The 15,712-nt window shown below is 37.4% G+C and overlaps 1 protein-coding gene across 6 annotated transcripts in view; it reads right to left on the bottom strand.

Annotated features, from left to right (window-relative positions):
- The window catches only part of LOC149554269 (carbon catabolite repressor protein 4 homolog 6-like), a 270,686-nt gene that overhangs the window by 69,000 nt on the left and 185,974 nt on the right, over positions 1-15,712 (bottom strand). For 4 of the 6 annotated variants that reach the window (XR_016353241.1, XM_089789492.1, XM_089789491.1 and 1 more), the window contains one exon: positions 13,853-15,662. Coding sequence is in view for 3 of the 6 variants with exons in the window: in XM_089789492.1 (XP_089645618.1) it covers positions 13,853-15,662 (1,810 nt within the window). In the remaining 3 variants the exon portion in view is untranslated. The remainder of the gene's footprint in view (positions 1-13,852; positions 15,663-15,712) is intronic. The other 2 variants (XR_016353242.1, XR_016353243.1) reach the window with 1 other exon arrangement.

The following is a 15,712-nucleotide window of genomic DNA, read 5'->3' as shown; positions in this document are numbered from 1 at the left end:
CATCTACAATCAGGTTCTTCACTTCTCATTTGGCATATTTTCTGAGAGATGTAGGTTTTCAGCTGAGTACAAAATATAGCATCAGCACTTCACTATTTTCATATTGTACTTGTCTTTGTTTGCCATTTGGCATTATTGGTATCAAAGGAAGGCAAGGATTTTGCAATTAAAAGAGCATTGTAATTTTTAGACTATCTAAATTGCAAACCTAGAGTTTGATGATCAACTTATTAGTTTGCATGCCAATTGTTTGACAAAATGTCAATTGGCTGTAAGTTCTCTTTTTGGCATAAACAATGTCATAATTTTGCATAGTAAGTGTTTATATTAATGCCACTTGGTTGTAAGTGCATAATGCCATCTTAGGTTGCATCCAAAGTATTTGTCATGATCACTAGTTGCTGTAGCTGCATATTGTAAGTAGTTTAAGTCACATATTTGTATTGAATATTGCCAAAATTAGTTGCACATTCATGTTAGGTCATTGTTTAGACAAATCTGGAGTCTTTTGTAAGCATTCTCCTTGATGCAAATCGAAACAAGAGTTATTGTAGCAATCTGAAAAGTTATATCAGTCATATGACCCCTTGTATGCAAAGTGTTTGTCAAAATTCCTTGAGCTTTCATCAGCATTTTTGAGGGCAGATTTGAGGAGGGTTATTACAGTGGTATCAAAGCTTGCTTGCAAAGTGTTTGACGAAATGTCAAACAACTAAAGTATAAAAGTTTTTGGTGTTTGAAGAAGTTATAACCTATTGGGGTTATTACAGTGCCTACGGGGTGAACAAGTACAAGTTGCCAAGTAGTAGAGGGTTGTAGACATCCCTCTTGGACTTTATGTAGAGCTTGTGTTAGACCAATAATGTCTCTTCCTCCAAACCCGAAAATGTTTGTGTACCATTATTCATAATCAAGGGCACTGATGTGGTTATCCTAACCCTAACTATATGTGTATGTGTATGTGTATGTGTATGTGTATGTGTATGTGTATGTGTGTGTCTCTGTGTATGTGCATCTGCATGTGTATGTATTGTTCAAGATTGATGTGTGTGTCTCTGTGTATGTGCATCTGCATGTGTATGTATTGTTCAAGATTGATGTGTTCAAGCCTCGGAGTGTATTATTATAGAGATTTAATTGGCAAGATGTGACCCTAACCATAATTTGTTGCAATTATGATTTTAGGACAAATTCTAGGGCTTCAAGATGGCTATTTTTTCCCTTGTGCCAGTGATTTATATTCTTTCTTCATTTGAATCAAAATGTCTTCCATTCTAATATTATCTGCTGCAATGTAACTAAGCTCTCCATCTTTCAAACATTGTTATAAATATACTATAACATATACATGTATATATGTATGTATGTATGCGTGTATATATATGTATGCTTAGTCACAAGGTTCTCCAAATTTTTGTCATGCAGTTCGAGATTCGGCATACTACAAAATGCAACTAGGAATTCCTCTAATATTCACACAAGGAAGATTGTCTTTTAATAAAATATATTATTTAAATACATTTTTCAAGGGTTTTGTTTTTGTATCATGTGATCAAGTGGATTTTACCACTAAAAATTCAAAAATTCCCAATGCTTCCAAACATAGCATCAAATCAAAGTGCTTGCCAAAATGAATCCAGTGCAACTTGAACATAGTCAAAGTTTGAGAGAAAAAAAGTTGACTGGTCAAAGGTTGAACAAATCAAGGTGACTTTGCAATTTGGTTCAAAATGTGGTGAGGGGATTCGAACTCCCAACCTACCCACTCCAGCACCCTTTACCTTACCACTTCACCACATGTATGTTTGATAACTCTAATGGCACTAGTGGTATTTAATCATATTTCCTGCCATTTATAATTCAAAAACAAAGTAACGTGACTGGAATAGGAATTGAACCCTCGACCTCCACTCCACCGAAGTCTTAATGCCACTCTCGTAGCCAAAATGCCACACACAAAATTTAGGATATAAAGTGAGATACATTTATATAACAGATACTTGAGTGGCTTTAATTGGCGAAAATGGTGGGTGGGTGTTTTGAACCCACCCACTTACCATGACTTGAGTTGCACAAATTCTAACTTTGCCAGCGGATTTTAAGCATTTGATAGGATAGACTATGTTTATAAAAATGTTCGATAGCTATAAAGTTTGGGATTCAACTATAAAATATTCTATGGGTTATTTTTGTGGGATATTTAAGATTCATCTAATTTTTAAGAAGATTTTATGTAAAAATGGTGAGTTGAGAATATTTTGTAAATCATATGGTTATCTGCTATATTGAGTAAATTCCTTCTATAAAAAGGGGTAAAAAGGGCGAGTGAGTGAGTGGATTTTTGGAGTGGAATTTTGGAGAGAAATTGTTTTGAGTGTTCTTCCAAGCAACCAGATGTTGTCAGATTGGCATCAGATTATTGTAATCATGCTTGGGAACTAAACAAAGGATCAATCTCTCTACTTGAAGGACCCAGAGACGTAGTCCATTTAGACGAACTCTGTATCAATCTCTTTGTTATGTTTGTTGTTTACCGTACTGGGGTAAAGAAATTAATGCATACAAACAATAGATAAGAACAACAAAACTCCTTGTTTTATTATTCGCATATGCCAAAAGATTACATACAGCTTATGATATGATGATTACAATGATTGCTCGGAGGGTGTATATATACATCCCGAGGAACCTTCCCGAAGGGGTTCCTCAGCCACATACAACATGTCCGCTACATAATAAGAACCTTCCCGATACCGACGAGAACCTTCCTGATACAACCTTCCCGATACTAACAAGAACCTTTCCGATACACACCCTGTAGGCCGATACCGATGACATACATCCTAATACCATATTTACTGACGACATCATCCCCCTCAAAAAGAAAAGTCGTCTCTGGACGACCACACAATAGAACTCAAACAAACAACTAACTACATTTATTCATAAAAACAACATAGACATAGACATCATGAACCAGAAGGCTATGTCACAGACCGTGAAGACCGGCTGCATCGAAGTTGATACACTTGATATGTTCGGACCTTCAAATCAGCTTTGATCTAAGATTTCTCTTCCACTACTTCCTTCAGCATCAATGCAACCTCTTGACACTCAGCTTCTTTCTAATCATGAGCCCTCTTCGCTAAGTCCTTCTCCTGAAGAGTTTCTACCAAACGCTGCTACCTATTGTTCCACCTGCTACTTCCCTTGTGCACTTTCCTCGAGCTGTGCTAACAGGGCTGTCCGCTCTACTTCCCATGCAATCTGCTGGGTGGCAAGCCGGTCGGCCATCTCCTCCCGAGCCTTCTCCGCCATCTCCCGAGCTTCCTGCCCAGCCTCTACCCTTCTTCACTCTGTAAGCACCAACTCTACCAGGGACTTGCTTCGCTCTGTGATCTCTCCACCTCTGGCACTCTATGCCTGTAGCAGCTCCAGGTCTCATCAATTGGTCACACTTTCCACGACTGATAGCCACACCGACAAAACCAAATTAGCACCCACAAAAATGCATGGGACACACTATTTTTGCAATTTCTTCTAATCCCACACTCTTTCTAGCAACCGCTGATGTTTTCCCTTCCCTTTGGCATCATCCGTTATGCATTTTGAACATTTTTTATTTGTTGACGTTTTTTTTTTGAAGGAAACCTCCTATCACCCTTCTTCTGTGCTGCCAATCCATACGGCCACTCGACTCCTTTCTTGCTCATATGGCGGAATGAACCCCTGCGTACGATGAAATGCTCTGGCCTTCGTACTTGATACTTTCATTATGCTCCATACTTGTAATATGGGACTATATGGTGGTATTATCAAGCCAGAAAACTTGCCGTGCGATTAGCAGAATGATGCCTCCAGGAGCAATTAGTTGTCATACGGGCTCAATGCCTGATCAATTAAAAACTTTGCAAAGATATGCCAGAATTATCGTACAGTGTTGTTAACTAAGAATGTTGTACGGTGCTTTAACTGGGAAAGTCGTACGATGTTTTACCTTGGAATGTCGTACGGTGATACACTACTCCCACCGTACGGTGATACACTAGCCATCTTCATACTGCCTCCTGCATCCGTACGGTACTATACTCGAAGTGCTACCACCTAGGAAGAAGCCATACGGCTTAATGTACAAACTCTATGCCGTACAATGACACTCTGTTGTGCGGTGCCTCAAGGAAGCCCTCATACATTCATATAGTGTCTATTTGGAGGACTTCATTGTGCCTGCAATCATCGCTCATCCAGTTTATTCAAGTTACATGATCTCTCCCTTAGGTTTTCCATATCGACCGATTTGTTCCCAAAACTCGGTACCATGAATTCCACGGGCTACCACTCCTTGCCGTCAATAACTGTATTATTGATTTTAGATCTTTCCCTCCGTACTGCTGAAGCTTTTATTAAACCCTTCCTCTTTGTTTCCTGTGCAGACCGTATGATGTGTCTTCCTTGCTGCTGGCACCTTTCTGCTATATCTGTGGTTTGACGTAACATTTCATTTCTGCGCAATCCGTTCACTATGTTCCATACGGTGGGATCTTTCCTTTTTCTTGGTTCGTACTCCATGTTCTTCCCTTCAGCTTCAGCCGTAACCGCCTTTCCTTCTTCCGCTTCTCTATATTCCTTCGGACATTCATTTTCCTCTTCTTTCTTACCTTTGTCACCCCTTAACATATTACAACTTGGAAAGAGCTCGTAATCCTCCATTTGCCAGTGAAAAAGGCCGTTCAACAAGTCTAGATCGTCCATCCCCGACAACGGCACCAAATGTTTACTGTATTGGGGTAAAGAAATTAATGCATACAAACAATAGATAAGAACAGTAGAACTCCTTGTTTTATTATTCGCATATGCTAAAAGATTACACACAGCTTATGATATGATGATTACAATGATTGCCCGGAGGGTGTATATATACATCCCGAGGAACCTTCTCCGAGGGGTCTGTCGGCCACATACAACACATCGGCTACATAATAAGAACCTTCCCGATACACACACTGTCGGCCGATACCAACAACATACATCCTGATACCTTATTTACTGACGACATTTCTGTTCTCTTCTCTCTTGTTCTTGTAATTCCAGTTTTGCATGCTTAAAACTTAATTTACATTTATGTATTTAAAAATTAAGTTTGTAATGTTTGTTTAAATTTGTTTTATAAACAAACTTCAAATTGTATTTGTCATGTCCCCAATTTCTGCCCTTCCTTAGTGACAACATTTCTAGAAGGGTTGATCTATTATTTGGTTCCCTTAGGCCAACAGAGCGTAGAGGGAACCAACCCAGGGGCTTTGAGAGTCATGCATGAGCTTCCCAAGTAGTTTGGAGCAGTAGACAATAGTTTCCTACAATTTAAGAGGGATTACTAATTTGTAGGGATTAACTAGGAGTGGTCTAGGAAGCATTTGGAGACCTCGGCGAACGTTTTGGAAACTTAGAGTGCATCTCCTATTTTTTAGGAGGCATTCCTATTTTTTAAGAGGAACTCCCAGTTCAGTGACAGTTCTCTCAGAGGTGCACACAGTAGGGGAGAGTCATTGGGACTCAATTTTGGTTGATTGGGGTTGTCTCCTACTTTTTAGGAGCATCCCTAGATTTTAGGGATGGACTGCCAGTTGACCCATCTTGTTCAGCATCAGTCACAGACAGGTGACAAGGTCAGATTCATGTTTGATTGGTCATTTTGGGTCTTTTGGGACCATTTGGGAAATATTTTAATATATTTAAATATTTCCTAAGTTGGTGATTAAATAAATTAAATAAGGTTAAGTTTTAGCCATTTTGGAGTAATAAGGGGTTTTTTTGCCTCATCTGGATGCACATCCTATGGTGTGATAGCTCGTTGGAAAGGTCTCAAAATTCTCTAAATCTTTCTCTTTGGTCTCAGGGCATTTCAGTGAATGGAATTCTATCTATGAGGAAAAAGGTCATTTTCTAGTAACATGACCACTTTAAAATAAGAAATTATAACATTTTCACTACACAACACCACTTGGAGACACTTAGGGTTCGATTTGCAATTGAGAGGGGGTTATAAGGAGATGGAAGCTTCATTCTAAGATTATCTTTTGCATATTGAAAAACTTGTTTTTATGAATTGGCTCTGAGAGAGCAATTCTTCATCTGGGACGCAAACCCCAGGTTCTGGATTGGCTGGGACGTAGCCCTCAGCAGTTATTGGCATTGGATTCTTCAGACAGTGTGCGTTGCTATCAGGGATAGAGTACACCATTCTTTATTGTGGATTCAAGTTGCAGATTTATGGTTTCAGAATTACAGATTGATTCTTTCAGCTGGGACGTGATTCCTTGCAGTCTTACGGCTGCCATTTGTAGCAGTTTGGCATCATTGTTGGATGTAAGCTCCTTGAAACTGCATTGGATTTATTATTTAGCTTTATAAATCAGAAATCTGCCTGGTACGATTTATAGCAATTCTGATTTGGTTCTATATTCTTATTTATTTTCAGTCTCCTCTCACGTTTATTGTTCATTATTTATTACTATTGTGAAAACTCTCAAAAAACACAAAACAAAAACAAAACCTTCTGCAACTTCTATCTATTCTCAAAGACCATCAAAGAAATCACAAGAAAATATAGTTTACTAATTTAAAAACTACAGCAGATCAGCAAGGGCATCTATCAGGGATCTTTCAGTGGTATCAGAGCCTACATCCTGCAAGCCTGTAGGGTTTGTGAGAAATTGTCACAACAGATTTTGGCATCTGAGTATTGGATAAAAAGTTTTGATAATTCATTTCAACATCTGGGTATTGGCTTAAAAGTTTTGATAATTCATTTTGGCATTTGAGTATTGGATAAAAGGTTTTGATAATTCATTTCAGCATCTGGGTACTGGCTAAAAAATTTTGATAATTCATTTTGGCATCTGGGTACTGGATCAAAAGTTTTGATAATTCATATTAGCAGTACAGGGTCGATTTTTGCTCTGGCATGTTAGTTTCAGTTGGTTAGCGTGATAGTTCATTATGGCAAAATTGTTAAGAGATATAACCCTGTGGAAAGAATGGGAACAGTCACAACAAAAATTCAAGCTTCAATTGCAGCAATTCAATGATTCTATGTCAAGGAAATTTGGACATGCTAGTGGATCATCATCTTCTTCTAGAAAGGATCCATTGCCACTAGACAAGAAAACGGAAGTAATTAGCATACTTGAGGAGTATAATACTCTTCCTCAATATGTTAGGGAGAACTTTCATTTCAAAGATTACATTGACATGCATCCAAAAATTTGTCATAAGGTTAAGCTTGCAAAAAAGGAATACCGTGCCATAGTTGATGATATGTTTTCATGTGAGAAAGAAGATTTGTGTCAACCTATCCATGTTCATGATAAAAACACCATAATGGATTAGTCACTTGCAGGGTATGCAGAAGAAAGGCATGAAGATGTGTTATCATTTGAGTTGCAGCCTATGAAAACCAAAAATCGGTCATCATGTGGGATTCCTAAAGAAGAAATAACTCTAGATCAGGAGGAGACACATAGCACACCATTGATTCATCAAGTTGATCACAAAATGGAAGAGATTACAATCATGGATCAGTCCATTAGGGATGCTGAAAGCATGTCTCCAAGGTCTGATACCTATTCTAATTTTTGCAACAGTAGCTCTAGTCATGTGGTATCATCCATTTCACATGAAGGTAATGAGGTTGTTGAGTCTTCCTATAATGGTACTAAGGTTAAGTGTGTTGCACATGAGATTTATATTGTGGATTCAAGCCACAAAGGTTTTGATTGTGTTTACCCCACCTTGGAAGATGTGAAAAAGGCTCAAGAGACTTGCAATGGATGGTCACATAGAGCTAAGAAGGCCAAGATGCTTGCTGCGCACGCAAGACAACACTTACAAGAGGTCAAGGAAAGATGCAATCAGCTTGATAATGCAAGAAGACAAAGAGAGTCATACATTAGATCCTTATTTCTTCCAAGGGAAGAAAGTGAGGATGTTGAGCATACAAGGGAAGAGCTTCTTGAGGTAAGTCCACAAGAAGAGCATGTTGAGATGTGTGAAGAGGAAAAGAGTTATAATTTAGAAAACTCAGTTTGGTCTAGTTTGCATCATGAAGTTTATGACGTTCTTCTTTTAAAGAGCCCCTTAAAGGCTCCAAACAATGATGATATTAGTTTCACACTTGATGGACCAGCCACAAGTGTTATTTTCATTTGTGTGGAATGGAACATTATTGATTCTAATTTAGTTAGTCATGCATCATCTACAATGGAAGGACAATTGTTAAGATCATATGAAGCATCTTGTCTTAAAGAGATGATTAGGGAGACTAAGAGGCTGTTTACTAAGAAGATATTGCATTTTGATAATGTTTGGTTTGTTTGGCATACTACACCTTGGAGTTTGTTAGTAATGAAAAACATATCAGTTATGGAGATAAAGGTATGGATCAAATTTTGGGCAGCTAAGGCAGTTAATGGGACATGTTATATTCATTTGAACACACCCCATGGACCAACGCCTTTAGAAGAGTCACCTACCTTGGAAGGAGAGGCAAGAGAAGACCGCAAAAACATTGTGGAAAGGTATGAACATACTTTTGATTTTCTGACTTTGAACAGCAATTCTCTTTCATCTCATGAGTCAAACTTTGAACTTTGGGTTGGTTACATTCAAGTTGGGGCGTTCAAGTGTGAAGTTGATCCTTCCCCACCAAGAGTTGATGATATATTAAGTTGCATACTTAGTGGACCAGCCACAAAGAGCCTGTCTTTGTTGAGAATTAAAAACATCTCTCATTCATCAATGGGTTTATCACCTCTTCCATATGATAGGGTAGAGATTTACCTTTTGATTGAAGATTCAGACTTTTTAAATATTACATTGGGCTTTCAATATCAGAATATAAGGGACTTCGTTGGTTACATGGTTAAACAAAACATTTACTTAACAACCTTTAATGAAGGCACACTAATTTGTGGAAGTATAGGTAAAGTTGCAGCAGCTGTTTGGAGGACTTGGAAAAGTATTCAACAAACTTTCCTTGCCGATGATTGGCTTATATGTGAATTCCTAACAGCATTGGTCGTTGGTAGTAATTGTGACTTCATTTGGAGTGAAGTTCTTAGTTGGTTAGATGAGGTACAGTTTCAAAACAGCAACATAATGAGTATCAACATGCTAGAGGGATGTGTCAGTGCAAAGATTTGGGATTTTGGTATCAACATCTGTTGGGTATTTCTTCAATGGATTCATGTTGAGTTGCTTCACTTTTGGTATACAGATGTTTACATCAGAGTAGTGCAGTGGTTGGGTGAAGCAACATTTCTCAGATCGATATGGGATTCAAGAATTGATAATCCTACAATGTTGGGTACAAATGACACATGCTTTGGTTTTTCTCATGATGGCATACATACTTCATCTTTGAGTTTGTCATCTACATCCATTGATATGGCAGTGGTATCCTTGTTGATTGGTGACTCCATAGTCTTCGATTCCTTATGGACTAGTGGCTGTCCAAGCTGGAATCATTTACTACTTAACTTGGCATTGACTACATCCATGATTCAGTATGAGGGCATTGAGGAATGTTTCTTTGGGACATTTGTTGTTTGGAATTGGTATGATGACGTCTATGATATCATTCAAGTTGCTGGTCATAATTATAGCAGCATTGTTAGGTGGTCATTTGGGTTGGAATACTGGTTTATGGGAGTTCACTTTCACACCTTGCTGGTCTGCTTCATTGTATGTATGTTTCATGGAGTGTGGTTGAGATACTTCTTCATCTCATTCAGCACATTTGGTATTTTGGTTTGGGATCCAAGCCCTGGTCTCATTGATACATTGGTGCTTCAGGGTCCTAATGAATTGCTTCACAACTTGTGGTTCACTAATATTTATATCAGAGTGACAAAGCGTCAGCATGGTGGTTCCCTTTTGAGGCGGATTTGGAATCCTGGAATCACTTGGATTTGCAGTTCAATAGTTGAGGATGTTGAAGCCAATGTAGGCTTACTAGAGTTTCCGCCTTTAGTGTTCTAGTTTGGTTTTTTCAGAGAGCAGTTCATTGAGGAGTTGACAGAGTTGGTACAGTATTTGATTGCTCTTCCTTCAGCAGGTTTTCAAGAGGTTACTTGTTTGGGTGCAGTGCAGGACAGTGTTTCTAGAAGATGGAACTACAAACCTTCCAGGATGGCTTGGGACCCTGGGATCATTCTTGGTTATGGTATGGACTTGCCTAATGTTTGTGGAGTTGGATTGACATTGCTTGAGGACAAGCAATCTTTGGGAGGGGAGGACTGTCATGTCCCCAATTTCTGCCCTTCCTTAGTGACAACATTTCTAGAAGGGTTGATCTATTCACTGGTTCCCTTAGGCCAACAGAGCATAGAGGGAACCAACCCAGGGGCTTTAAGAGTCATGCATGAGCTTCCCAAGTAGTTTGGAGCAGTAGACAATAGTTTCCTACAATTTAAGAGGGATTCCTAATTTGTAGGGATTGACTAGGAGTGGTCTAGGACGCATTTGGAGACCTCGATGAACGTTTTGAAAACTTAGAGTGCATCTCCTATTTTTTAGGAGGCATTCCTATTTTTTAAGAGGAACTCCCAGTTTAGTGACAGTTCTCTCAGAGGTGCACACAGTAGGGGAGAGTCATTGGGACTCAATTTTGGTTGATTAGGGTAGTCTCCTACTTTTTAGGAGCATCCCTAGATTTTAGGGATGGACTGCCAGTTGACCCATCTTGTTCAGCATCAGTCACAGACAGGTGACAAGGTCAGATTCATGTTTGATTGGTCATTTTGGGTCTTTTGGGACCATTTGGGAAATATTTTAATATATTTAAATATTTCCTAAGTTGGTGATTAAATAAATTAAATAAGGTTAAGTTTTAGCCATTTTGGAGTAATAAGGGGTTTTTTGGCCTCATCTGGATGCACATCCTATGGTGTGATAGCTCGTTGGAAAGGTCTCAAAATTCTCTAAATCTTTCTCTTTGGTCTCAGGGCATTTCAGTGAATGGAATTCTATCTATGAGGAAAAAGATCATTTTCTAGTAACATGACCACTTTAACATAAGAAATTATAACATTTTCACCACACAACACCACTTGGAGACACTTAGGGTTCAATTTGCAATTGAGAGGGGGTTATAAGGAGATGGAAGCTTCATTCTAAGATTATCTTTTGCATATTGAAAAACTTGTTTTTATGAATTGGCTCTGAGAGAGCAATTCTTCATCTAGGACGCAAACCCCAGGTTCTGGATTGGCTAGGACGTAGCCCTCAGCAGTTATTGGCATTGGATTCTTCAGACAGTGTGCATTGCTATCAAGGATAGAGTACACCATTCTTTATTGTGGATTCAGGTTGCAGATTTATGGTTTCAGCATTACAGATTGATTCTTTCAGCTGGGACGTGATTCCTTGCAGTCTTACGGCTGCCATTTGTAGCAGTTTGGCATCATTGTTGGATGTAAGCTCTTTGGAACTGCATTGGATTTATTATTTAGCTTTATAAATCAGAAATCTGCCTTGTACGATTTATAGCAATTCTGATTTGGCTCTATGTTCTTATTTATTTTCAGTCTCCTCTCATGTTTATTGTTCATTATTTATTACTATTGTGAAAACTATCAAAAAACACAAAACAAAAACAAAACTTTCTGCAACTTCTGTCTATTCTCAAAGACCATCAAAGAAATCACAGGAAAATATAGTTTATTAATTTAAAAACTACAGCAGATCAGCAAGGGCATCTATCAGGGATCTTTCAATATTAGCATTCAAATGCAATCATCACAAACCCGTTTTAATCAGATCATCGTGGTAGGAGCTTTTTTACCATGTTTTCTGTGTAATAGGGCAAGAGATTTTTTCTCCACTAAGCTCAGCTAGGAAACAAATAGGCAAGAAGTATGAACAAGCACAAGAAAATTTGTCAAGTAGATCACTTGCAATGTTGTTCAATACCATCCCTCTCTTCTTCAACAATGGTTTTTTATATTTTGAGAATGTGATTTATCTTGGATTTATTATTTTTGTGTTCTTAATAAACCATGTTTATTTGTTTATATATTTATATTAGTATTTTAGATGTAATGTATACATACATACATACATATTAAGTCACAAGGTTCGAATTTGAATTCGAGTTCGTCAATCATAAAATTCGAATGAAATTCGACAAGCGTAAAAATTTGGCAAAAAAATCGACATTAAATTTAGTTATATATATTTATGTATTTTAAATATTAGTAATATATCAACAAAATTGTCAAAATAGTTAAACATTGCTAAATAATTTAACTAAATAACTCAATATCAGTTTAAAATAAAATACTATTATATTACTATTATATTAAATATCATAAAATTCGAATGAAGTTCGGAAAGAGTAAAAATTCGTTGAAATCCGAATCTCATTGATGAAATTCAATGAACCCTGTGACTTAGCATATGCATGATATATATATATATATATATATTGTAAATAAAATTGCATATTTATATTGTAGATAAATCTCTTGCTTTTATAAATATACACAGACACACATATGCACATAGAAGTCAACAATAATCTATTGACCAAACGGTCCAAATTATTAATGTCCATATGAATTCATAAAACAAGTTAACCTTCCAAAAAGCCGTTGTTATCATCTAAATGTGGAGCATAGGCAATACCTCAACTTCAGTATATGAACTTTGCAAATTTACATTGTGTTGAAGAAAGCAGCAGTCAGCATTTCCTGTTGCTGCCTCGATTTCCATTAGACTCCAAGAGTATGGATCATATAGGGCTTTTGCTACCTCTGTAGAGTTTCTGCAATTGGAGACAGAACCTGAATGCAATTCACATGGCTGATTTCTTGATTCAACCCCCAGTTCATTTTCATGTGCATCCACATCCATCCCATCCTCAACATCCAGCAGTTCATGGCATGAGCTTTTTTACCATGTTTTCCGTGTAATAGGGCAAGAGATTTTTTTCTACACTAAGCTCAGCTAGGAAACAGATGAGCAAGAAGTATGAATAGACACAAGAAAATTTGTCCAGAAAATTTGTCAAGTAGATCGTTTACAATGTCGTTCAATACCATCCCTCTCTTCTTCAACAGTGGTTTTATATATTTTGAGAATGTGATTTATCTGGGATTTATTATTTTTGTGTTCTTAATAAAATTTGTTTATTTATTTATATATTTATATTAGAATTTTAGATGTAATGTATACATACATACATGCATGCATACATATATACATACATATTAAGTCAAAAAGTTTGAATTCGAAATCGAATTCGAGTTCGTCGATCATAAAATTTGAATGAAATTCAACAAGGGTAAAAATTCGGCAAAAAAAATAGATATTAAGTTTAGGTATACATATTTATGTATTTTTAAATATTAGTAATATATCAACAAATTTGTCAAAATAGTTGAACATTGCTAAATAATTTAACTAAATAACTCATTATCAGATTAAAATAGCATACTATTGTATTAAACAATAGTATTATATTAAATATCATAAAGTTCGAATGAAGTTCGGAAAGAGTAAAAATTAGTTGAAATCCAAATCTCATTGATAAAATTTGATGAATCCTGTGACTTAGCATACATACGTATGTGTGCGTGTGTGTGTGTGTGTGTGTGTGTAAATAAAATTGCATATTTATATTGTAGATAAATCTATTGCTTTTGTGAATACACACACACACATATGCACACAGAAGTCAACAATAATCTATTGCCCAAACGGTCCAAATTATTAATGTCCATATGAATTCATAAAACATGTTAACCTTCCAAAAAGCCATTGATATCATCTAAATATGGAGCATGGCCAGTACCTCAACTTCAGTATATGTACTTCGCAAATTTAGATTGTGTTGAAGAAAACAGCAGTCAGCATTTCCTGTCGCTGCCTCAATTTCCATTGGACTCCAAGAGTATGGATCATATGGGGCTTTTGCTACCTCTGTAGAGTTTCTGCAATCAGAGACAGAACCTGAATGCAATTCACATGGCTGATTTCTTGATGCAAGCCCCAGCTCGTTTTCATGTGCATCCACATCCATCCCATCCTCAACATCCAGCAGTGATCTTTCTGTAACCCCATCCACATTCATAGATTTCTCCTCTTCTCCCTGACTTTTGATGTTCTTCTCAAGTGATGACACTGACGAAATATCTCTTGTGTTCAACTCAGCATTTTCAGAAGGCAAAACAGATGGTTGATCAAATTGTTTCAAAGTCTGTTTCTGATTCATAGTCCCTACATTAAAATTGTGAACATTTGCATTAGGTAAATGCTGTTTTTCATTTACTATATCATCAACTATTCCCATCCCACGAGAGAAAGTAGTGTTATTTTCCATACTTACATCCTCCGTATTTGTTGCAACATATTGAAATTCATCTTGGGAAACACCTTGTCCTGCAAGCTCTCTTCCAACTTCTTTGGAACACAACTCAACCTGAAGCTGAGGGTCTGTGTCACTTCGAGAATTCATCACTACCGAAGAGCTAATTTCATTGTACTCTTCCATCACATTTACATTCTTCTTGAATATCTTCTGTTGGTGTAAGAGTTCTTTGGTTTCCTCTACCTCACTTGTTGATGATGTCACTGCTGGTTCCACAGCTGACAGTATGCTAGAATTTGCACTTTGTGAATACCTCCTACAGTCATCGGAAGCATTCATAGCTACAACTCCTCCATCTTGCAGAGAATTCTTTGCATTTAGGTCAACAGTTTTCTCATTGTTGCCCTCCAGAGCCACCTCCTTCCCTAACAGATACTGAGTTTCTGTTGATACATTTTCCAACTGGCAATATTCTAAGGAACCACATTCATGTCCTAACTGTTTATTTTTAACTACATTAGGAGATGTCTTGTCCAGTAATGATAGGTACTCAATACTGCTTTCAGATGCTCTTGCTTTTGACATTGTTAAAATGCTGTCATCCTGCTCTCCTGTTGCAGTTTCTTTCACGTTTTTCTGTTGAAGCAAATGCATGTTTGTTTGGTGTGAATCATTTGATAGTATACATAACTTTTCTTCTGTGAGATGTCTGTCAGTAGAGGATGAATCTAGTGATTTTCTTTTCTGATACTTCCAGGCATCCATAGTTGAAACTTCTTGCTCAACTGACACAGTGCAGTGTCCTATGGAAGTCACAGCCATTGGATAATCTTCTGAGGAACGAACAGCCAATTCCATGTTTTCTGTTACAATTTCAGAGGGAGACCTTTCATCCTTGATCCCTTTTACTTCTGAAGAAATGTAGTCACCACTTTCCTCTGTATGTGATGCATTCCCCTTAACAATTTCTAGTACACTTAGACATTGACTTGTTTCCTTTCCCTTTCCATGGTTGACTTTTGCACCAACAATTGAACTATTTGTACATTCTAAAGTGCATTGTTGCCCTGCCAGAAAATTTTCACTCTTGCTGCCAGTTGACACTAGATCATTCTCTGCTGGCAAAGATGGGCATTTTATGGATGTATTTGTCAAGTCGTTTGTGCTATTTTCTTCACTGGTGCCGCCCATTAAAGTTGGAGGATTGGTGTCAATTTTATCATTAGGAACCACTTCATTGTCCATCACATTTTGAGGAATTGTACCTTCCGTGCGTGCAAGATCTAGAACATCTCTGCAATTATTAAAAGATCCAAGTTAAAACTTTGACTTGAAAAGACAAAA

This window comes from Cupressus sempervirens, chromosome 6 (genome assembly GCF_028749045.1).
Source record: "Cupressus sempervirens isolate cs-2001-9-10 chromosome 6, ASM2874904v1, whole genome shotgun sequence".
Classification (NCBI taxonomy): Eukaryota; Viridiplantae; Streptophyta; class Pinopsida; order Cupressales; family Cupressaceae; genus Cupressus; species Cupressus sempervirens.
The sequence above is the reverse complement of the archived record's forward strand: the minus strand, read 5'-3'. Positions and strand labels throughout refer to the sequence as shown.